The sequence below is a fragment of the Hermetia illucens genome, chromosome 3 (genome assembly GCF_905115235.1).
Source record: "Hermetia illucens chromosome 3, iHerIll2.2.curated.20191125, whole genome shotgun sequence".
Taxonomy (NCBI): domain Eukaryota; kingdom Metazoa; phylum Arthropoda; class Insecta; order Diptera; family Stratiomyidae; genus Hermetia; species Hermetia illucens.
Window position 1 is genome coordinate 120,080,512 of NC_051851.1, and position 24,587 is coordinate 120,105,098.

The 24,587-nt window shown below is 37.8% G+C and overlaps 1 protein-coding gene across 2 annotated transcripts in view; it reads left to right on the top strand.

The window, feature by feature from the left end:
* The first annotated feature begins 262 nt into the window (after positions 1 to 262).
* The window catches only part of LOC119650634 (metal transporter CNNM4), an 83,686-nt gene continuing 59,361 nt past the window's right edge, over positions 263 to 24,587 (top strand). Inside the window, exon 1 of one of the 2 annotated variants that reach the window (XM_038053554.1) lies at positions 263 to 1,292. In XM_038053554.1, coding sequence (XP_037909482.1) covers positions 1,024 to 1,292 — 269 coding nt within the window. In that variant the 5' untranslated portion in view covers positions 263 to 1,023. The remainder of the gene's footprint in view (positions 1,293 to 24,587) is intronic. The other variant, XM_038053553.1, reaches the window with a different exon arrangement.

The window sequence follows — 24,587 nt, forward strand, 5'->3', positions numbered from 1 at the left end:
TCAGAACTAAATGCAAGTGATTCAATTGACATTTTTTGATTTCGTAAAAATAAAATATTTTTGTTCATAAGTAAAAATTTGAAAAATTTTTCCCAATTACAACATAAAAACTGGGTAGAATTGGAATCGTCGCACCTGGCAGCACGTCATGCGTACTTATCACAGCAACATATTCGAAACCATTTCCCCTCCTCGTGGCTTTCGAACCAGACGTGGGACACATCGACCAAAGCGAAATGTCAGATAAGGAAAAAACTCATAATCTTTCGAAATTCTGCAGAGGCGGCGGCAGCAGAGGCAGAAGACAGGTTGAGCGCGATCCGATAAAAGTGGCGAGGTCGCCGTTGGTCGTTCCTTTGACGCGAGAAGTTCGTTTTGAGAAGTTGACGAGTGGCGAGTCCATCGGTGTCGCGCTTTCAGTCCGAGAACATTCCTTGGAAATTGCCCAGAACCGTTGCGGATTTCCTCAGCGAACAGATTCCCTCGTGCGCGGAGAGCAAACCCCAGCTGAACAGTGAACGACTGCCGCCAGTGTCAGGTGTGTAAGCAGATCATTAGGAAAGGGAAGGTGTGAGGAAGCAGCGCGCTGAGTTTTGCCTGGAACGTCTCACTCGCGAGAAGCCGTCCGCGTCAGGTCGCACTTTGTTTCCAATTGGGAAGGAATTACTCACTCCGTTGAGTAATTCTCAGTGATTTCTAATTTCGTGGTCGTAGCCGGGGAAGTATTTTCCGCGCGAACGTGCAAAAATCGTGACTGCGACCAGAACTCTATTAGTGGCTTTGTGGAGGTCAGTAACGTTGCGCGAACAACAAAGAGTAGTAAAACGGTTCCATTCAAGTTTTCCATTGTATTTCGCGAAAAATCTCCGTCCTCGAGTTTCTATCGGAAGCGGTGGTAATTGCTTGATTCAGCTCTTCCGCGATCTCCCGGGAAAATTCCTCTTGACTAACATTCCAAGCCCGCGCTGATAAGTCGCCTGCGAGGACTCTTTCTTCGTCCAATTCATTCACTTTCTCATCACAATGGCTGTGGCTCAATCGATTCGGACTAGTGGTTACAATAATAAAAAGTGTTCCAAGGAGAAACGGTTGCTTGGCATACGACGGCAGGAAGGGTTCCGATTTGTGCGAAAAGGCAATTGTGCGGGTGTGTTTTGGTTCGTGGGGCTGCTGGTCGTGTTTCAGGTGCTTCTGAATGACTGCATGGCGAATCCCGTCGCGTCTGAGGCGACGCAGGCCCCCTCTGTAAAGGGTGGACCGACCGGAGCACCCACTATAACGACAACAACTAGGTAAGTCGCAGTTCAGTATTTATTATTTACAAATTTTCAGCTGGAGCTGGGCAGGTCGACTCAGGCGAAGTTGGCCAGACTTTGCCACCCACATCAGTTAAGTGGATTGGATACTTGCAAATCAAATCCAGCCTGGAGTCCTTGTCACGTAAGTTGCCATCGTCTGTCCAGCCAAGGAACAGTGTCAAGGGCACCACACTATCACACGCTATCATCGGCGTGATTCCTAGCGGTTGCGCAGTGTTTGCCCCAATGAGAGAGTTTCCTCCTCGCTCATGTCTGCAATATTGTGGGCAAACTGGTGATAAGGAATTCTTGGCAAATTCTGAATTACGAAATCAGGGCTCATGTGTCCTGAGCCTACAGATGCAACTTACGGTGGCGTTGCGACCTGTGTGGGAGCCCAAATTCCATGGAAAACAACAGTGAGGCCCCACATGCACCACAACTTACTAGTGAAAACCAGTTCGCACTCGACTGAGGCTGATTGCAGTACCTGGCGGTTGCCCGCTATCTCTCCGTGTTACTTTGGCTTTGTTACTCCCGTGGCAGAGTGCAATGTCTGCGAGAACAGTTCAGCCAACCGCAAACCATTTCTTGGGCAATTGTTCTTTCACGGACTTCACATTTGAGCGCCTTCGGACTGTGGAGCCGGCGTTTCGGCTCTGGGTTCCAGTCAACGCCTTGTAGGAAGGCTACGCATTTCGCATACTAGATTGGTCACCTAGCAATCGCCCGAAGAGCGCTAGGTGTGTGTTGAGTGTCTGCGCTCCGCCGGTAAACAACCGTCGCTCGTTCCACCCTAAACTCTTCTTATGTGTCTTGTCTCCATTCATCCGTACCTACCTGCATAGGTAAACATGTACCGGCTTCGACGTTTGGCCGGCTAACACATAACTGAGACTTGAATTTCATGGGTAGAATGGCGACGTCATTGTTTGTCGAATTCGCTTTTATATGAGTTTCGTCGATTACATTGTGGTTTCAGGCAAACAAGCGAGTCACTATTTGTCGCCTGCTTCGATATGTGCATGCATGTGAGAATAGTTGATGAGTCACTTCTGGAAATGAGGAGAAGATGCTATTTTTGGAAAGACTGCGAAATCTTTTTATCGTCATAAGGCTCTCGGTAACTAAGAAATATATATAGAAAGGAAAAATCGAGGGCCCTGGAAAAATATCGCAATATGTTCACGCAACGAAATAAGACAATTCAAGACACTTTAGAATGTATACCGCACACTCCCCTCTTCCCGCGTGACCTATTTCCGGTGTCTGACGCGAAGTAATAAATATATTCTGCGAGGACAAGTGCCGAGGTTTCAGGCCCAAACAATTTTTTTTGTTCCCACACGGAGGAGCAAAAATCTTGGGAAAGACATGTTCGCTTTCAAATAGTCTGAGCTAGGACGGAGCGGGAGCCTTCCCCCTCTCCCTCAACTTTTAGATTCGGATTTGGATTACTTGCCCGGGTGAGTTTTCCTTTTGGTCCTCATGTTATCAGCCGGTTCAGCACTCCTTTCCATTAGTTCCTTCAGCCCTTTTGATGTAAGCATCTTCTCATTTATGTATATTATTTGGAGCTCACGCTCTTCCACGCCGCATTCTAAATTTGTCCTACATCTGCGAATTTCGGGAAGTGCAATATCGGGTGCTCTCGATTTTTTTGTGCTATCGCATCCAAGACAATTAGATGTAGACTGTATTTCGGTCCGTCGACATTTTGCAACATTCTTATAGTTGCCGCAGTGGCGTCTATGATTCGCTTCCAATTGGCGGAGTTGGATGCCCTTTTGGTCAACTCTTGCATTTTTCACTGATATTCCTTGTTTTAGATGCATCTAGAAATTGTTGATGAATAGGTCGAGTCTTTAAAGCCAGCTTCAATTTTAGTTGGGAATACCATCTGAACCCAAAGCTCTATTCCGCTGATCCGTCCAGAATTTCGCACTATTCCTTATCATATTGCCTACTTGTTGGACCACTGTTTGCCCTTCCTTCATTTCTACTCTGGAATAAATGTGGTAACAATTTGACCTTTATCTTCATTGCTTTTTCATTATCATCCAGTAGGCTGCAGTAAGGTTCGAAACAGTTTCTTTTGGTTCTTCTCATGATCTATTTGAGATAGTACCACGACCCGCAACATTGCAATTTCACTGTTCCACCAGTAGTCCGGTGCTCACTGGAAAGTTATGGGCAAAGGAGTTTCGTATATTTCCGTAGCCCATTGGGTAACCTGGATGACTTTTCATATCGATCAGCAGCGAAAAGGGAAACGCGTCTTCCTCGCTAATTATCTAGGTAATGCTACTCATCTGAGCAACCCAGTTGAAATTCTGCATTTCGGTCTTCGACTCCCAAAGATTGCTCACGATCGATATGGAGCACCGATTCTGAAAAAATTGCGAGAGAGGCGCTAACGAGATTTCACTTGCCAAGATTTGTCTGAATATCGAAGCCGAACGTTGGTAACTGAAAACAGTGGTTTTGGGAAAAACGCGTTTGAACGCTATTATTTTTAGGAATCATAATAATATGGTTCATATTTCTTTTTTTTTTAACTTCACTCTGCTATCTCGGCATCAAACAATTGTTCTTCGACAACCATAGTCTGCTCTTATAGTTCTTTTCTGGGCGCTATAATGTTGCGCGTGCGTCAGACTGAGGATCTCTACTTGCCTCTCTTTTCAAATACAGAGCTATTTGGCTAAGGTTCATGACCCGATGAGAGAGCAAACAGATGTCATCCGCGTAGTCCAGGTGCTCGAGGAAAGATGTCATCGTCCATTGAATTCCTCCACGTCCTCCGGACAAAGCATGAAGAACCTCATCGAAAACAACAAGAAATAATATAGGTAATAAGATGCACTCCTGACGGACTCCACTTTGCAGCTCAAAATTCTTCGAGATTTAACCTCGGTGCAACGTGTGACATTTTGCCCATGATTTGACGTAGAGTAAGCTAAATACACTCCCTGTTTACACTATCGAAAGCTTTCTCCGAATCGAAGAAGAGTAGGTGCAGCGAAGATCTAGACTCCGCGCATTGTTCTAAGATGATCCATGACATATTGATGTGGTCAATAAAGGAGGATTCGGAGAGGAAATTGGCCTGCTTTCTGTCGATCAAGCTTTTGAGATGTTGTTTAATGCGTCCCAGGATTGTTTTAGCTGTTATCTTTGCAACGGCAGGGAGCACGCAGATACCCAGCCAATTGTCACACTTAAAACGGGTGCTCTTTGGAATCTTACCGAGCATCCCCTTCCACTCTCAGGGAAAGGTCTTGGATTCCCAAGATTTCCATACGAATGGAAGTAGGTTATCTGCAGTAATTGGATGAGCAGCGATAAATAACTCCATTTGATGGCTGAAATGATTTCTCTAGGCTAGAACATGAAAAGGAAGTATATTTTATGTTTTTTAATGCTGTGTTTTATTTTGTTATAAAACGCCTCCTTAGGCATAGAACAATTATTTGTTTTTCAGTAAGACAATAAACCCAAGTACATTTCCTTCTAGGCATGACAGTAGTTACTGTAAAATGTCCCACTCCGGATCTATATGCCTCCCCAATTGGTAAACCTTAATTTGTCTGAATATCTGTAGCATTTGCTCGAACTCCAAGTCTATAAACCGCACATCTCAAATAATGACTTCCCAAAATCATTATAGGAACCTGGGAATGAATTCTGCTCCGATGTGGGTTAATGCCTTTCTGGAACTGCACACATAGCATTAAAATTGAAAGGAAAGTTCGAAATTGGTTGGTTTTTATTAGAATCCGCTCATTTTTCTTGTTATGACAATACTTTTGTTGCCGTCGGTTATGTTTATTTTTTAACCCTCTTTAAGTCAGTCTGTATTACGTGGGAATAAGTTTTCTTTGTATCAATTTATACCTCTTCTCTCAAACGCAGTGTACGAACAATATTTGTAGCCACATTGCATGATACACACGGGTATAACTCAAAATACAAGAACAAAAGAGGTGAAAATCCTTTCTTTTGCTTGAACCTAAGTACGGTCATATAAAAATGCCATTTACTATCTTTACTATCTATCACATTTTTCGGTACCACAATTTTTCTGCTTCTGGCAATACTTGCCGGCCAGGGCCACTATAGATACTCGGCCTTTCCTTCGGAAACTCCTAACAATTACGAGTATTACTTACTGCTCTATTATTTGGTTGCCGCACCAAATAGCCAATGTGTTAAAATCCCCCACTATAATTCTTAATTCTTCATGGACTTCATCAGCAGATTTACTCACCCTCTTCACCTGCTATTCTTTTTAGGGAATTGAGTCTTTTGGTCACTTGAGTGTTTATTGCCCACTTGATTCTTCTGACAGTCTCTTCTTCGGTTCGTTTTTTTCCATATTTTGAATGAGCGCCGCTTGTGTTTGTTTGGCTCAACTTTTCGCTTGATCCTTTTACATCTTTCTCTTGTTTTTGCCTATATAGTCTGGTGAATATTTCTGCGTTCCTTAATAAACTTGCAGAGCCCTATAGTCTTATTACCCAGACAAATGAAAACCGTTTCTAATTGGTCACTGCATTTTATGTCACTTGGTTGATTAGGGGTCAGAGTCTTGACTTTCCAGTTTTCTTTTGATGGACTCTCTCTATTGAAGGAAACACATTTGATCGCGGGGGTAATTGCCGTATGATCTACGAAGAATCGAACTTTTTCTGAACGAATCCAGCGATGGAAGTGGTTTTCCTCTCTGACTATGGCATCACACAAACATCACACATTGTCGATTTGCGCTATTGCTATTGTGTTGGTACCTTTACCCGCATCTATTTTGGCTTTTTCGGATTTGATCTGCGTTCATATATTTTGACAAGCCGGAAATCCGCTGTAATTTACTGCATGGTTAGGTTGATCGCACTTGCAGCAATCTATAGAAAGAAGGCATGGTGATCTAAAACTAAAACTTGGTTGCATTGAAACCTACCTTATCTTTACTGGCGGTCAGGTTGTATTTGAGGGTTTTGTCGCATTGGTTAACAAGGAACTTTCAGTTAAATTCAGGATGCTCGTTGACAACCGGAAAATCTGTTGAAATTGCCTCATGGGGGGTACAGTTTGAAAAGCACTTAGACTTGTAGCTAGATTTTACTTCGCTTGACATCTTTATTTATTCCGGAACTGATGATGGGATTCGAGAGGATGCAGGATTCAAAAACCTTTAGTAAGGATATGTACTAGCTAATGTTAAATTTCAAAACGTCTCCTATTCATTTTTCATTCTGTTGCGAAGATTCTCTTATTAAAGCGCGTATGTTGGAGCAGAAAAAAATATTTTTTATCATATTCTGTAATATAGGAGTAATCCTTGAAATGAGACCTCTTTTTGTTTCTCTCCACCTTTCTCTCAAAAGAGAACACTTGCATTGACTTAATGTTGCACCAAACCAAAAACTGTTCTTATAACATTATTTTTCGCCTCTATAACTATTGTAATGATTAATAAATATTTATAGACATTGTTTCAATTTGTGCCAAACTATACAATACTGTTTAGTTACAAAGAGAGCCCTTAGCATCTCAAAACAAGCCGGGAAACCGGAAGCTGGGCGCTTCAGGTATGAAAGGTTTTGTTTGCTTCTTGTGTGAGTATATTTGAGTGTAAAACTATCCCATTTGTACGTAGTTCGTTAAGAATATGTATTTAGCATGTCAGATTTAGTATTTCGGGTTGTAAATTTACACGGTAAAGACAACTTTGAGCTACTGTAACTTTGTTACTAATAGTATGATTTTGATCAAACTTGGGGATAATATGCTTCATATTATATTTTACACTACTATTAACTTTTTTTTATAACTCTGAGATAAACTTAAGGGGGTTTTACTCAATTTTCCCAAAAATATGGTAATATACTATTATTAACTTAATTTGAGCAGATATCGATATGGAGAGGATTTTGAGGCCTGGGCACCATGAGACAGCTTCATGATTTTTTCAGATTTTTTTTGAGTAGTTTCTGAGAATGGGTCCCTTAAAGAAATCATCACTTTCCACCCCTCCCACTCCCCGCCTTTTTAACAAATCTCAAAATTAAGACCGGCTTCGAAAAGTACTAATCGAGACCTTTCATTTGATGCCCCACCTGACTATATTTGGTGAAAAAAATTTACACCCCCCCTCCTCCCCTAAATCTCAACGTAGAAGGATATTGCTCACTGCATGTCTGGGGGTCCACAAGTCCCACCTTCTCACCAAATTTCGTCTCAATCGGTATGGCCGTTTCTGAGAAAAGTGCCTGTGGCAGACAGACAGACATTGAACCGATTTTAATAAGGTTTTGTTTTACAAACAAAACCTTAAAAAATCGAAGTTATTTCTGATTAATCAATCCGAGACCATGCAAACTTATTTCAGGTTGGTCAAAAATCTGTAATCAAATTTAATAATGTTATCAAATAAATCGGTTTGAATCACATAGGCGAGCACGACACAACTACTAACTAACGAGATCCTTCAAAGCCATCGCATATGTAATCTATAGTATAACGCGGTCTTCGTTCTTATCTGGCTTAAGGGTGTATTACCTCAAACGGAGTTGAACTTGGTATTTGAGGATACCGCACGCCGAGGGGTCATATTTCAACATGATAATAACCTAGGCATCAGGTAAAAATCTTAAAGGAATGGATCAGCAACCAAGAATTTTAAATCTTAAAGTGGCTAGAATAGAGTCCGGATTTCAATCCCGTTGGAAATTATTGGGATTCCCTTAGATACCAGCTCTCCATATTTGCGGGGTATCCTTATATATTCGTATGTATTTTTCCATTTGTTTATAGAATTATTAACTTTGATTTCGTTCTTAAGGCCTCGTGTAAAGCCAAATTTTTTTCACTGAGTATAGTCGTGTGGGGCATCAAATGAAAGGTCTTGATTAGTACTTTCCGAAACTGAACGAACATTAGTTTTGACATCCGTTGAAAAAGGAAAGTGTGCGTGGGTCCGAAACGGGTCAGTTATTTCATGGACCTGTTCTTAGAAACTACCCAACTCAAATATTTGAAGAGAATTATGGTGGTTCATGCGCATGATATCTAGGCCTCAAAATGCTCTCCCTATCGATACCGGTTTAAATAAAGTTAATAATAGCAAATCACCATATTTATTATAAGTATATTTCCCGGAAATTTATCCCCTTACGTTTATCCTAAAATCATCAACATTTGCAGTAATATAGGCAATAATACAGAGCATGATATTACAAATTTGGTGAAAATCGCACTATAACTAACAGAGTAATAGGTGAATGTGAGCATCATACTAAAGTGGAATGGTTTGACAAACTAAATGCATAAACATTACAAATGGGACAAATAGCCACTTAGATATGCTTATATAAGCACCTACCTGAAGTGTTTAGCTTCCTGTTTCCCGATTTGTTTAATGCTGGTTGTAGCTCAATATAATAATTTTTTTGTTGTTAATGGAACAAACAATTTTAAATAGACATTTGACATTGACTCATTTTTGCATCATACTGCACGTATGTACGTATATTGTACTCAGGTAGAATCAAGAGTACTATGATGTGGATAGATATTGAAAACGTCTAAATAAGTGAATATTTTCTTTACAAAGTTTATATATATGGGTCCGTCACCAAAAATTGTATTTAATTTTTATTTGGAGGACCACGTACACAAAAATTTTAAATTGTGATTGTGCATTTAATTTAAATCCGACGAGAGGCAATATCACCAGGAATTTTCCGCATAACTCTGAAAAATACATATTGTGATATCAACTGCCGCCGAATACTTGGTTTTGCCGAGTCCCCAGTTAACTCGAATCAAACATTTCTTTTGGCTGTTATCAAAACCCACAAACGCTCCAAAAATTTAAAAGCGAGCAAAAATGGGGTCGTAAACTGAATTGAGCGGATTAAGTTAGTTCAGTGCTGAAAATACTCGTTCAGATTTGTTTACGAAATAACTTGGAAATAATCGATAATTATTAATCTTGCACTGCAATAATTTTTTTTGCTCGCATTATCGAATAAGTGATTGAGTGGATGAAATGATTCACGTTTTCGCGGTTACTGTCTCGTTTCTCCATGATTTATTCTATTTTATTTCAAAGTTAATTAAACTGTGGAAGAGCGATGAAAACTTTTGTCACAAAGCATTCACAGACCTTATCGGAATGGGCGATTATCATGGCTATTTTTGGAAAAAGGAAAAACAAACATAATATGGGTAATCAGCAGAGAGTTCTATGTATCACGTGTAGGGGTGAATTTCTATTGTATTTCCGTACCATATGAAATTAATCGCCCCGGATTTGACGAAATCCTTCCCTATACTTTGAGCGGCAGGCATTAGTGGCGCTATATTAACATTGAAATCCAGCACGTGATTATGGATTGACTGTCTAAAGTGACGCTTCTCCCCATTGTGAAGTTGAGTCGATTTTTATCTTTATGCGTAAATGGAAAATTCCTCCAAAAATTGACGAGATTGCACTTTATCTTCCTTTTTGTGTACAAAAGGAGAATAATAGGTGTGAAGAGTTAGTTTTAATGATCGGCAATAGATACATGTCGAAATCTACTTCACATTTATTATCGCTTATCATCTTATCAATATTCGTCAAGATAATAAAAACTTGTTACGGCTGGGAGTTAGCAACTAGCACGTATTCCTTAATTTATCTAGCATGTTGCCATTATGTTTCAGTTTTAAGGTATTGGTAAAGTTTTTAATTAAGCTGAATGAAACTATGTAACCAGCCTCATTATGATCAACTTTTGATGCGGTAGAGCTTTGGTCGCAATCGGCCACATCACCATGTATCCCTGCTCCGAGACGTAGCGTTTTTTGAAGAACAGCTTATCGTTGTTCGGTGGTTGAATCATCTTAGTGCATGGAAGTAAGAAATTTGGTCTAATTCGTAAAAATATTTATAAGCACATGGTCAGACAGCTGGCACTCCAATCAGGATCAACATTCTTGGACTACTACAATTGTGATCTGGTGTGAATAGAAGAAGGAATTGTGTAACTAATCTTTCTTCTCAAAAGAAATATAATCACTATCCTCCTCTTGTCAAGATATAGTGCGTTGATTCATAGTAACTAGAATTCTCCAACTGCGGAACGTGTAACGACTCCACTTTTCTTATGAAACCAAAAGTCCCAATGCATTCGTTGAAGGGGTGACGCTAAGTGTTTATAAATATGCTATTTACATGAATTCTGCTACAAGATTACGGAAGGACATAAAGCGACTATCTCCAGCCTGGGCTGCACCCAATAATCGCTCGCTTTTACGCTCATAAAATCTAAAGAAACTCGAATTTCCCTTTGAAATTTTTACAGCTTATTCTGGGATAGCTAAAGTTAACGATCCATGCATCACCCCTCGCCCCACCCCTCTCTTCCTTAAGGGGGTCATCCCGTGTGAAGGCAGTTTTTTTCGCTTTTTCAAGGTTTTGTGTAAACACAAAACCTTATTAAAATCGGTTTACTGTCTGTCCGTCATACGCATTTTTCTCGGAGACGGTTATAGTGATTGACACCAAATTTGGTAGAAAGTTGGGAACTGTGAATGCTTATGCATATAGTGAGTTACATCCTTTTACGACGAATTTAAGAGGGGGTCCTCATACATGCAAAAGGGGGGTGTAAATTTTTTTTTCATCAAATATAGTCATGTGGGGTATCAAATTAAAGGTCTCACTTAGTACCTTTCGAAGCCGGTCTTAGTTTTGACTTTTGTTGAAAAGGTGGGGAGTGCGGGGGGTTGAAACTGGTCATTTTTTTAACGGAACTACCAAACCGAAAAACAGGGGGCTGCCACTATATGGTGCCTAGGCTCCGAAGTACCGTCCATACCGATACCTGTTCAAATAAAGTTAAAAATAGTATATTACTATAATTTTTAGTAATTGACAGGAAAACCCACCTTAAGTTCACCCCAGAATCACAAAATTTTGCAACAATGTAGGCTATGGTATAGAGCATGATCCTGCCAAATTTGGTGAAAATCGCACTATTAATAACAAAGTTAGACTAGGTCAAAACTGTCGCTCCTCTGCAAATTCAAGACTATGAATGCCAATATCAGTTGAAAGTGGCTATTTTCATATAATGTATGCATATTTTATGTGCTACATGCTAATGGGACAAATGCAGACTCAAATCTCTTTATAAAAGAAATACACAAAACCTTTCATACCTGAAGCGTCTAGCTTCCGGTTTCCCGATTGTTTAGAAATTTTTTGTGAAGAAGTGGATCAAAATACGAATACGAATTTTTTACCATAGATTTATTGATATCTTGAGCGTGCATAGTAAATTTTCCAGCCCGATCGCATAGTTCGTTATTGAAATACAGAGCAATTTGTACACCCATCTCCAAAAAAAGGTGTTTTTCTGCTGCCACGCTAGAGGGCGCTACGAGCATCTTAAAGAAAAAAGTAAACGGCATTTTAACATGCAGACTTAACTACAGTCCGCAAACTAGGATTATTCAAAAATATTAAAAACTAAATTTTTGGCGCCTTGTTCAACTTTTTTTTTGTGAATTTTGGTGTTTTTTTAAGGCTTCTTTAATGAATAAAAAAAAATTTTTTCCGTACGGCTCTCCTTAAGGGTGAAATTTGACTTCAAAGTTGCCTTAGTTGCAATTAGTTTTTCGCGTTTCCTGAAAAAAAGACGTTTTTGGTACAGATGACTTTTGGAACTACACCCGTTAGATGCATGTTTTGATTAATTTGGATCACTTCCATTGGCCAAGGAAATTTCTAAATAATTTTCTTGGCGAGTACTATCCTGCGACTATGTAAAGATATTTTGTTTTTGGGAGAAACGCCCTATTGCTTTTATGTCAAAAACGTACTTGTATCCATCTTTATGAAACTTAAATTGGCTAACAATCTATTTCACACAATGTTTCTTACATTTCCAAAGCTTAAAAATCACCCAACATACTCATACATAAAATCGTTATTTTAGACTATCTAAGATAATCATGTAACCTGTCAAAACAACGAACAACGAGTCCGAAAATGTTTTCTGGAGCCATCACTGCAGCGGTCTGTTAATTGAGTATATTTCTGTGTAATTAAACTTGAAATAGATAATTAGCATCCACAATTTCAATTTTCTACGTTAAATCTTATTTAAAGATGACCTTCACTGAGATTTCGCTAGACTCAGCTAATGTCAATGCTACATTCTTGCTAAATTGTTCTCATCATTGCACAGTCTGAAGAAACGCGACACTTGTATTTTCAACGTATACACAAAAGTGTGAATTGTTCCACTGTCTCTTCTTTAAACGCGTTCCTGAAAAGCGGAAAAGAATACTTTCGCTGCTATTTTTGTCTCAACTAATTTTAAGTTATTTCAATTACTTTGAATATGTAGTTGGGATCCATGACAATGGAAAAGTTAAAAGTTAAAGTTTCAGATGCTGTGATTTCGAAAAAAAATATTCTTTTGAATTGCAAAGACAAAAATATCAATCCACGACGGAAGGTTTTACAATCCACTTGATAGTGCCATTTGCATTGTAGAGTGGTGGATAAGGTTTGAGTTCTCAAGTCGGTTGTTTATTTTGACCGAAAAAATGATTAAGGGAGTAGACCCATTAATAAAAAGTAAATCTTTTTCATTTTCTTAAATGAATGTAATTTCTGAACATAAAGCAAAAAACTACAAGTCTACGGAATCAGGAAGAGTTTCAAAATTTAGTACAAAAGAAACAATGCCATGGATTAGTGCAAAGGCACTCGCTGCTACGATCAATCCCACGCGTCATGTTCGTCGAAACGGAGGGTGTGATACGTTGATATGTTTTTTAGTGTAGCGAAGAAATACACACAATTACTAAATGATTTCTGTACATTGTGTGATTTGTGATGGAGGGATGGGTGGGAGGAATCCCTCGAAATAGGTTTTATTTCCAATCTCCTCGTTGTGACTTTCCATAGTTGATTCAAGGAAGATAACCGGTATTATGCATTCCTTTCCATTTCAAAAATAAGCCCTGAAAACCATAATAAAGCTGATGATCAGGGTTTAGGCCAAAACAAGGTTGAACTTATAATTGAGCCTATTTAATGTTTCTCTCCACATCAAAATTCATAACTTCCCAATGATGGGATGGCATATAGGCCTAGCTTCTACTCTTGGTATATTTTGAATTATAATTCCCGGCTGCTATGCATCTGCTACCAAGTGCTTTGAAGAAAGAATTGGTTGCTCCGTGGAGACAGCAAAACTCGAAAGATAAAACATGGCTGAAAATACAATCGGCATTCTCTATCTGGTGATACATATTAAGGCAGCTTGTAAATAGTCCTTCGAGGAGTCATCCATCACGTGATGCTTGTCACATTTAATTATAGGTATACTGCCTCCCTTCCCTTTACCATCAGGATGTTTGATGTCACGAAATGAATAACCATAATATGTTTTAGTTAGGTGAGTCTTGACATAAGCATGACGTCGATTTCACTGCTGATCATCACTTTTTGAACTTCTATTATAATTTGTGTTGGCTCACGCAATTCGTATCTCTCATTAAGCTGTTTTTTTTTGGAAAGTAAAGCGTAGCGTATAAACATCTGGTTCCGCATGATTTTTTGCATCACATTTTGAATTCCCCACTTACTCGAGGAGGGCGATCAGACCCGAGTCTGCAAGGGACTCATCTGAAGTGACTCTGCCACGAAGCCTCACCGGAGGTTATGTGGTACCATGGGAACCGGGATGGCCCTCTGAGAGCATATGCTCCAGGAGAATTCCTGGAGGATGTGCTCCCGACCCGGTTATTTGCGGTTGCCCCCTAGTGGGAGTTTCATGGTGGTTGTGGTTATGCCTACATCGCGGGCAGAGCTCCTCGGAGCTCGAGCGTGGAGTTGCGCTGTACAACTCGGGTGCCGTACTCCTTAGTTACGGCAGAGGTGTTAGATAGGCCTCGCATCCACTGGTATGAATGCCGAGCCTGCACTCAGTATAAACCAGGACCGCTGTGCTTGCATGGCGGGGCTCTGATTGTGGTCCCAAAATCAGTCCGTGTCCGAAGAAGACCGTGGGATTATGCCTTCACGGCAGGTACTCATGTTAAATCCCCAGAACTTTCATCACATTTTGAATAGAAGTGCATTGATTCACGCTTGGAATAAGGTGCATCATTACATATTCGAAATTTTCAGGTAAATTGGTAGGTTGTGTAGACTTTGGGACATTGGCATAAGGCAAGGTAGGTTAGATAATTAAATAATTAATTAAAATGAAAAACCTCGCTATGGTAAAAACTTTTATTCAGTTTCGACATAAACTGGGCAGTCTCTGTAGTTTGCTGTATGGTCATTCCGGGCAGGACAGTGCATTTGGATAATTGGTGCAAATATCCCTGCAATCAACGCAATTCTAGAAATTGATAATATATTCAAAATATCCCATGTATGTTAGCGCCACTGAATCAACTATGACTGAACATCTGAGGTATAGTTTCCGCCCATACATAATAAAATTCAACATCCCTCGAAATATTCGACATTTATGCTCAGTTGGTTGAGTGATATCACTTTTCGTGTATCATCAGTGGCATTTTAAAGTTGGCCTATCCTAATCTATCAAAACTCAGAAACACATATTTGTTAGATGTATGTAAACAAACCACAGCCTTAATGCTGGAAGTTGAGATGCTTTACTCAAATTGGAAATTCGACATCTATTAACACCAAATTGGGTTGAATGCAGTAAAAATTAGAGCTTTAAAAATACGAATTTATTGTTAAATATGAAGATCACATCACAAATGGTTTATAGCATACATCTGCACGAAGCGCGTCTTTATGGCTCTGTGTTTAAGAAAGTATCAATTAACAATGACAAATTACGAGCATAACTAGTAAAAAAAACTATCAGAAATGAAGTAAGCGTCTAAAGGGGTTTGCAATTGGGATGTTATTTAGTATTAATGAACGTTTTTTTTTTAGAAATAGATTTATTTCGTTCATTGTTTTCGTGTTTCGCCGAGAAATGATAAGCATTATTTATTTCAACATCAAAACCCATTTACCAATGAAACTCATTAAATGTATTTAGTGTAAATACTTCGAACTGGAGACTTGGTCGAAGACGATGCAGTAAAATACTTTATTGACCATTTACAAAACATTGATAGTTTGTCTGACAAGTATGTTTTCAAAGGACACAAATGTTTGCCCTATTTGTCGCTCTATGAGGCCTTAATATTTATAATATATAATCTTTATTAAGTTTTTTAATTCAATTTTATTGTAGAATTGTAATATGTTGCGAATGATTTTCTCGTTAGTGAAGTTTTTCGTGCGAAACGGATAATTCTGCTGGGCTCGAGGTTCGCTCCTTCCAAATGATGAACATTCGTAGGACCTAATTTGAGATAAACCTTTCAAAATAACTATTCTTACACCTCAATATTAATTTTTAAAGTTAATTAAAATAAATAAATAAAATAGGTATGTTTACTTATCTAATACCACCGAGCCGGTTCTATTCTGTCAAAGTCGCGAACAAGAATTACGGCTTCTAAAATTAACGAAGAAGTAAGGAAATCCTTGAACAAAGACATTCACGAGGATACCGTAGGAAAAATATTAAAAAAAGTCGATTATCATGGTCGTGTACCGCATAGGAAGCCGTACATATCTGATATAAACCGAAAAGAAGAATGGAATTCGATAATGAATACCTAAAAATGGTTCCAGAATTCAGGAAATGGGTCTGGTTTTCCGACGAAATGAAGTTTTGTGCCTTTCGAATAAAAGGGAAGAAGTTAGTTTGCCGGAAGAAGGGAACAATCCCTAGTAAAGAAAACCTTCTTCCAACAGTTAAGTACGGAGGGGGTGATGCTGTAGTTTGGGGATATATGCCTGCCGAAGGGGTTGGAAAATTGACATTTAGGCAATCCACAATGGTCCAGTATCGTTATTTAAATATTTTGATACAAAATTTACAACAAAATGCCCAACAACTAGAACCTAGGATAAGATTTAAAGTTCCAACAGGATAATGATCCTAAGCACACAGCGTGAAATGTGAAGTTGTAGCTACTTTGTAACTACAAGTATCAATTGAATACACCCCCTTAATTACCAGACCTTAACTCTATAGAACATTTTTATTCACTTACATTTCGAACGTACGAATACTTTTTCTGGGGAATAATGTCTATAATTTTATTTATTTTTGATTGAAAAAGGAATAAAAACAATAAAATTTTTAATACATAATAATAAGGAAGTAGACCCTTCAACAAATCTTTACTGAATATATATGTATATTATACTTATTCTGGCAAGTGTATAAAGGTGTTACCGTCTTAATGGGTTGCAATTTACCACTCTAGGATGATAACTCTTGAGTAAAGCAGCTGTGCTAAGGCAAATGGAGATCTCGTAATTTTCAGGCCACTACATATTAGGTTCTTCATTCGGTATTAAGTAAGTTGAAAGTTAAATTCTTGGAACAACAGGGTTGACTAACGATACTTAATTGATATGTGGTGCACATTTAAATATTTTTTTTATTTTTCACATTCTTAGAGGAAATATCTATTGTTCATTTGGTAAATATTGGAGTAATAAGTCGTTATTCAAATTTATCATATATTTCCATAGAGCAATGTTCCGTGCACATTTAGATAGACACGAATGTTTATAAAGATTTGTTATAATTGCAATCACACAATATGTGAACGGAGGGGAATATCCTTTCAACTTTTGAAAGAAGTGAATGAGCACACAAACTTGAAATACAGGAGCTAATATTCCAAGTACTGCATATGCTGAGATCAGAAAAAACATATTCCGATAAACTCGATTCAAGTCCAGGTTAACACGACTCAAATTTAAAGCTTTTATACGTTTTGAAAAGGTAAGCATATTTCTTCGAAATCCATGTTGGCACCAAAGTTCACTATAACACACAATGATCGCAAGAAGCATTGCGAAGGACCTCTGTACTAATTGTCCAATTACTGCTATAAATTGATTACTAACCAAAGGTTCAAGCAAAGCTGAATAATCAGCGTGTAGGGTATAAGCACTGGATATAATAAATGTAGAGATGATGGTAAAAGATACTATCGCAAATGGATACGATATATCCTGGATTGCTTTCGAAGATATTTTGTACGGGAACAGTCCAATGAGTCTAGTAAATAAAAGGTTCGTGTATATTGCACCATAAAAGTCAGTAGGGTTAGAAAAGTTATGCCAACTTTGTTTGAGTTTTTGAAACAATTTCATACTGACGTTCTATTGCTTTTGAAACCAGGAAGAAATGAACCGCATCGACGGTGAACTAGCCGTAACTGAAACTGGACTATGTTTCGATGCAGTGGGAGGTTCTCGAGTCGAGAGCGAAACGCCCAAGTTAAACTGCTCAATTTTATAGAATACACGATACCAGGAAGCAACACCTAATCGGAAGGAGTTGTGCATTTGGTTGGACTCCATGAAGTCGATAATTATTGTTTGAAGTTCATTTGTTTACATATTATTTATCATGATTTCTGCTCCGAAGTCGCCATTCAAATTCATCTTTACGTATTTCATTCTGAGAAGCATATGTGGTCGGATATGGTGAAATTCCATATGAACTTCAGGTTTTCCAGAAGGATAGTAAACCATTCGCAATTCCTCGGGGTTCGAAAACCCTGGTCACGCGACATTAGTTTTACTGCTTTAAGTATTAATTGAGATAAGAACTGATGCACGCCACTCCCACGGGATTCTACTATGACCACTTTGTTTATTATATCGCTGAAATGCAGTTTATGCAGATATTATGGCGATTGTAATAAACTTATTGCAAGCTCACAGTACAAACCACTTTAATGCATTAAATAATCATCAAAAACGTGGGGGTTTCTGGAAATAATACACTATACACTGTCGCTTGATATCAATTCGTCTAATTGCTATCTTGAATATATGACAACTTATTTTATACATGGTACATATGTGAAATTATTTAAGAAAAGTATTTCAAATGTTTCAATATCATGTATTTAACAGAGGAAGTGTCTGCACTTTCATTTGTTTATTAAATGCTTTTATATGTGAGAGCCGTCGCTAGTTGCGAAACACTGAATTAGCATGTTAATTTTTAGAAAAATTTGTGGTATTTCCAGTTTTTTTATATATCACACCATTTTGTCATATTTTTAAGTTTAGGTTTTCTTTGTATCTACTGTGATAGATATTTTGCGACATAAAACACTTGATAAGTAATAAGCAGTTATCTAGCTTTAGGGATCTATTTTCGTGGATGTGCAAATCTTCCAAAATGCGAATGTATGAGTTTTTCACATACTAAATCTTTTCCGTCCTACTATTTTCCTTGTGGAGTTATTACATTGAGCGACTTATCTAGCTTTTGGCTAGTCATCTACCTTTCCCAGATTCCTTCATTTCGCTCAGCTTATCGCAGCCTACCACGTTATTAGTTGTTTTACAGTTTTTCCGGTGCGAAGTTCCTAACTGAAGTCCCCTACAGACACTTTTTTCCATACATAACATTGATAGAGGTTGAAAAATTGCTCTGTTTGAGCTTACCATTTGCTTAAAAATAGCCTATGAATATACTGTAGACATCCTTCATTTGATATTACTTTCGGCACCGCCATATCATACATTTCCCAGCCACTTTTTAAGGTTTTGTGTAAACACAAAAGCTTATTAAAATCGGTTTACTGTCTGTCTGTCTGTCTGTCTGTCCGTCTGTCCGTCACACGCATTTTTCTCGGAGACGGTTATAGCGATTGAGACCAAATTTGGCAGAAAGGTGGGAACTGTGAACGCTCACGCATACAGTGAATTACATCCTCTTATGTCGAATTTAAGGGGGGGGTGCTCATACATGCAAAAGGGGGGTGTAAAATTTTTTTTCATCAAATATAGTCATCTGGGGTATCAAATTAAAGGTCTCAATTAGTACTTTTCAAAGCCGATCTTAGTTTTGACATTCGTTGGAAGGGTGTGGAGCGCGGGGGGTTGAAAGTGATCACTTCTTTAAGGGGGCCATTCTCAGAAACTACCAAATCGAAAAATCTGAAAAAAAATCAGGAGGCTGCCACTATATGGTGCCTGGGCTCCGAAATACCTTCCATGCCGATATCTGTTTAAATAAAGTTAATAATAGGATATTACTACAATTTTCTGTAATTGGTTAGAAACCCCCCTTAAGTTCATCCTAGTACCATGAAATTTTGCAGTGATATAGGCTATAATATAGAGCATGGTGGAAATCGCGCTATTACTAACAAAGTTATAATACCTCAAATTTGTTGCTTCTTTGAAAATTGAAGACTATGAATGTCAATATCACCCGAAAGTGGATACTCTCACATAATATATGGATATATTACGTGCTACATACTAAGAAATACACAAAACCTTTCGTACCTGAAGCGTCCAGCTTCCGGTTTTCCGACTTGTTTATAGTTCTGATTGTTCCACGTGAGCACAACTCAACATCCTAAAGAAGTCCTAGCAACCACAATGACTGTTATATCGTCGATGGTCTCTTCAGTCACCACAATGTATAGGATATCATTATACATGATATTTCACAACAGGTGCTCAGTATCGAATTCTGTTGTACACTCGCAGAGAGAACGTACTCCTTGGTGTGTTATCAATGTCGCATCGAAATCTTATTTCCGTCAGAGAGAAGTGAAGTCGAATAACTGCGCGTACTGCAAGCTGCACAAAATTGTTTGTTTACCCTCGTTGCCGCATATTTACAATGCGGTTTCTACGGTGTCCACTGATTATGGTGTAAGTGATCTGCGGGGACAAATCCTTAATGCTGCTCTCTAGGCTCCCCTTTCTATCAAACAGCATATACTCACACTCATCGTCAATGTGACTATTTTTCCGACATGCCTGCCTTAACTGGATGGTCGGAAATAAGACATTCGAGGAATCTGTGAACGGAGATCGGCTTTTGTAGATAACATGCCATCTATGGGATGTGGACTTTTGCCGCGTAGGGGCGGTTCAGGCTGCCTTGTCTAGTAGTCGTCTGTATACCACCAATGATAGAGTTCTGCTTCACTGTAGATTTCTGTCTTAGATGTGACGGCTAGGTTCTTGCATTTTGCCCAAGTAAACTTTCAAGAATTTGTGTAAAACAAAATCTTACTCAAATCGATTCATTGTCTGTCCGTCTATATGTTTGTCTGCCAGACGTACTTTTCTTAGAAACGGTTATACAAATATATCACGAAATATACGCATGTGGGGAGTCAAAGGAAAGGTCTCGATTAGTACTTTTTGAATCTGGTCCTCATTTTAAGGAATGTAGCATTATCACCAAATGAATTTTTACTTATTTTGTGAAGTCACATTTTTAGCTGATTTAACATTATTATTACGCGGTATTTAGTCAAATTAAAAAAAAAATAGATTACTTTGTGTGGTGGAATTAGAAGCAAACTATAAAAGTGTATCTACATATATGATTTTTGTGTTGCTGTTGAACTAACTGAAAAATGTTCATCATATTGCTAAAAATTGATCATCTGATCGCTGAAATATATTTCCAAACTACGAAAACTTTAAATTCCAACGGAAACAATTGAGAAAAATTAAAGAAGAACGGGGTCCTAAGGGTTTCCAGCTGGGTAAACAACGTAGACGTCAGGAGCTTGGTATTTTAAGGGGAATAGGAAAATTTTGATAAATTTTTGCAGAAAGTATATAAAGCTTGGGATATTATTATACTCAAAAATTGTTGACGATTTGTACTTATCAATACTTCCTTGTTGAAACGTACTATCTTTCCCCTTTGCAAGCAGTTTGCAAACAATAATTGCCATTTTTGAAAGCATTTAACACAAACGTTATTGACGGTGTTAAAATTTTGAACCAGTGTATGTATTCATTCATGGCTCAGCACGTTTCCACAGAGCCGAATTTATAACAAGATTTCTTGAAAAGAATAGCATTGAAATTTTGGGCTGGTCCGGGAACTCCTCGGGACTTAATACTATTTATAATGTGTACGGAGTTCTAAACTCGAAAATTTCAGGAAGACTAAATTGTAACCAATAAAATAGAACTAATTGATAATTCGAGTTGAAAGTGTACTGAAGAAGGTCACAATTGACTGAAGGTGGTCTTACTAAGTACCAATGTTAAATGTGAAAGAAAAACATAAAATAAATATGACTAACTTTTAACCAAAACACATTCACTGAGTTACACAGCACAATTATGCTATGAGTAAAATATATATCCTTCTATAATATGATAATTTAAAATATTCGAAACTAAATTTTCTAGTTTTAATATAATAATTTCTCCATCCACTGTATATAATAAATATGAGTACTGGATGTGTGCTATCCTAATATTTATACTGTAATACTCTGTTTAAGTAATAGCTTAAACAATGAAGTCAGGCCTATCTCTATTAGTGGGTGGGTGATCTACTTTTTCTCAGAATGATTTATCCGAATAAAAACTACAATATTTAATTTTCTTAGACGCTTCAAGATAAGGCTTAGATTCGTACATTATTGCTTGCATGTCCTTGTTTGCATATAAGTTTAATCATAGAAAAAACAATGTCAGTCTACTTGGCAAAATTTTGCCGTTTTTGCATTCTCTTCTGATTTGGGTTATTAAACGTAACATTTTATGTTTATTTGTAACATTTTGTAACATAATCTGTTGGCTACCAGTTCTGATTCGAAATCTTCGTTTATTCTTTCAGGTAAGACAAGGGGATGACATCTTAAGTCGAAATATAAATACATTTATTCTACTAATCCGTAAGTACAGAAGTAGTAATCCGTAAGCACACAAAAACTCAATTGACAACTTTTTTAGAAATAGTCTGGAACGTGGGCCTGTCAACTTCTCAATCGCTACACATCTCAAACCTAATTTCAAGTTAATTGAATTATGTTATTTGTGCCTCAATTGGTACCATCACTATCCCACTAACACAATAGAACCAATTAACGTTATGAAAGAATCTCATCTCGTACAAGCACCAAATCAAGATCACCATTTTCAATTGAAATCTGACCTATCTCAACTTACAATTGAATTGTTTGAACATCAAATTTATTTGGTGGAGTTGATCTCCCCAACACTTGCTAATTTATTGGGATTCATAAGCTGGATTTTTTCGGTTTGTTTCATGAGATTAAATGTGTGATTCTGGGAACTATGTATTGGATAGAATCCGGTCCTTGGGTATCTTATTTGTGTATGCAATTTTGATTTTTTCTCAAGAATTAGATCATTGATGAAAATTAGTTGGAAGTGCAATATATGAAGAACAACAGAAATGACCTATTTGTGTAAATTTTGGTTTATTTTGTTCTGTGTTCATTAGTTGGCCGTAATTTTGCAGTTTTAATAACTTCTACGGAAGACAGAGAACAAGTTTAATTCTGAAGGTCAAATAACAGTGGTGCGGTTGATTTTTATTTTTCAATTGTATAAATAAATTCAAAATTTTAAAAATGTCAAAAGAGCGTATTAGAGTTCCTGAACCTAAGAAATTACTTGCTGTTGAGACGAAAAAAAAATACAACTGCCGAAAAAATGTTTGCAGACGACTTGAAAAAATAAATGGGAAAAGTTATATTAGTGGTCTAGACTGCGTCACTTACTTACGCACTTACTTTCATACAATTTATTGTGGTCATGACGATTTCGATTTAATTTTTGAAACCAGCAACAAAGAATGGTTTTTCGACAGAATTCACTACAAATCAACTGCAGAAAAGAATTTCAAATCAAAAATATCACTTTGTTGAGGGTGTAAAATATTTTTTCTCCATATGGCTATATATGTGGTATCAAATGAAAGGTTTTGACTAGTAGTTCCGTAAATAGATGAGTAGGGGCGGGAGGGTTAAAAAGTGGTTACTTATTTCAAAGATCCATTCTCAGAAGTTGAAAGAAATCTGAAAAATTTACAGTCATTCCTATATACGGCCTCAAAATACTCCATATCTCTATATCTACCCAAGTAAAGTCAAATAAGAGTTGTTACTTAGAAACTCCACAAAACTTTTCTTAGCTTAAACCCTAAGCTTCTGGTTTCCGACTTGGTACTCCATGCATCAAGAATGTTTTCAAATACTTCGATTCTGGAAATCGTTATTCAATTCATCATTCATCATGACCATACATGTCAATGGAGGGTGCAACATTTTTTTTCATAAAATGTGGCCATGTGGGGTATCAAATGAGGTCTCAATTAGTACTTTTCGAAACTGGTTCTATATTTGATATTGGTTGAAGGAAGGAAGAGGAATGAGGGCTCAAAATATAACCCACAAAAAGTGTAACAGGTCTCGTTTTCAGAACCTACCCAACCGAAAAACCTGAAAAAAAACCACAGTGGTGCATCTCTACGAAATCTAGGCCTCAAAATATATCCGGTTCCGGAATCTGCACAAATAAAGTTAATAATAGTATATTTTCATATTTTAGAAATTTTCCCCCCCTAATATTCATGCCAGAAGTACAAAGAAACGAAGAACATAGTGCACAATTGTAAAGTATTTGGAAATAGGCAGTTTGTTTGTTTAGGGTGAGGATATTATCTATGGCTGTAATATCTACGTATGTCTTGTAGTTTGGAAAAATGTGAAAGAATATGTTGGATTTGTAGCTATGTATGCATAGAAAAATGTGCGTTGAAGTTTCTTAAGATGAACACAAAACCTTTATACTCGCAGCGCGAGCTTCCGGTATTCCGACATGTTAATTTTTTTTTTGCGGAAGTTAATTTATTCAAGTTAGGGTTACGGAGTGTGAGATTTCGTTGGTCATTCTGTCGTTGCCTGGTGGTTCGTTGCTACATGTGTTGTTACAGTGTCCAAGGATTTCTAGATGCTAGCTTTATTTTCTGAAATAATCTCGTGGGGGAGACCAGGATATGTAAATTGTAGATCGTTAAAGTTCGTTATTATAAATCCGCAAAAGCCTCCCCGTGAGTTTATCTTCGCTTCTGCGCAGTGTTCTGAAGCTATATTTGGTTCGTAGTACAACTAGTTTGAGGTTCCTGCGAGCTTCCTTAGCACGATGATATGTTGAGCGAAGATCAGCCGATTCACTGTTCCACCAGCACTTAGGCCTTTTACTGGTGAATGTTTATTGTCTCGGCATTGATGAGTCGCATGCCAGCCTGATGCACACCTTCATATAAAGACTGTCTCTCTAAAATTTAAATCGAATTCCCCTTCAGGTTATGTAATATAAAATGATTATATAAATAATTA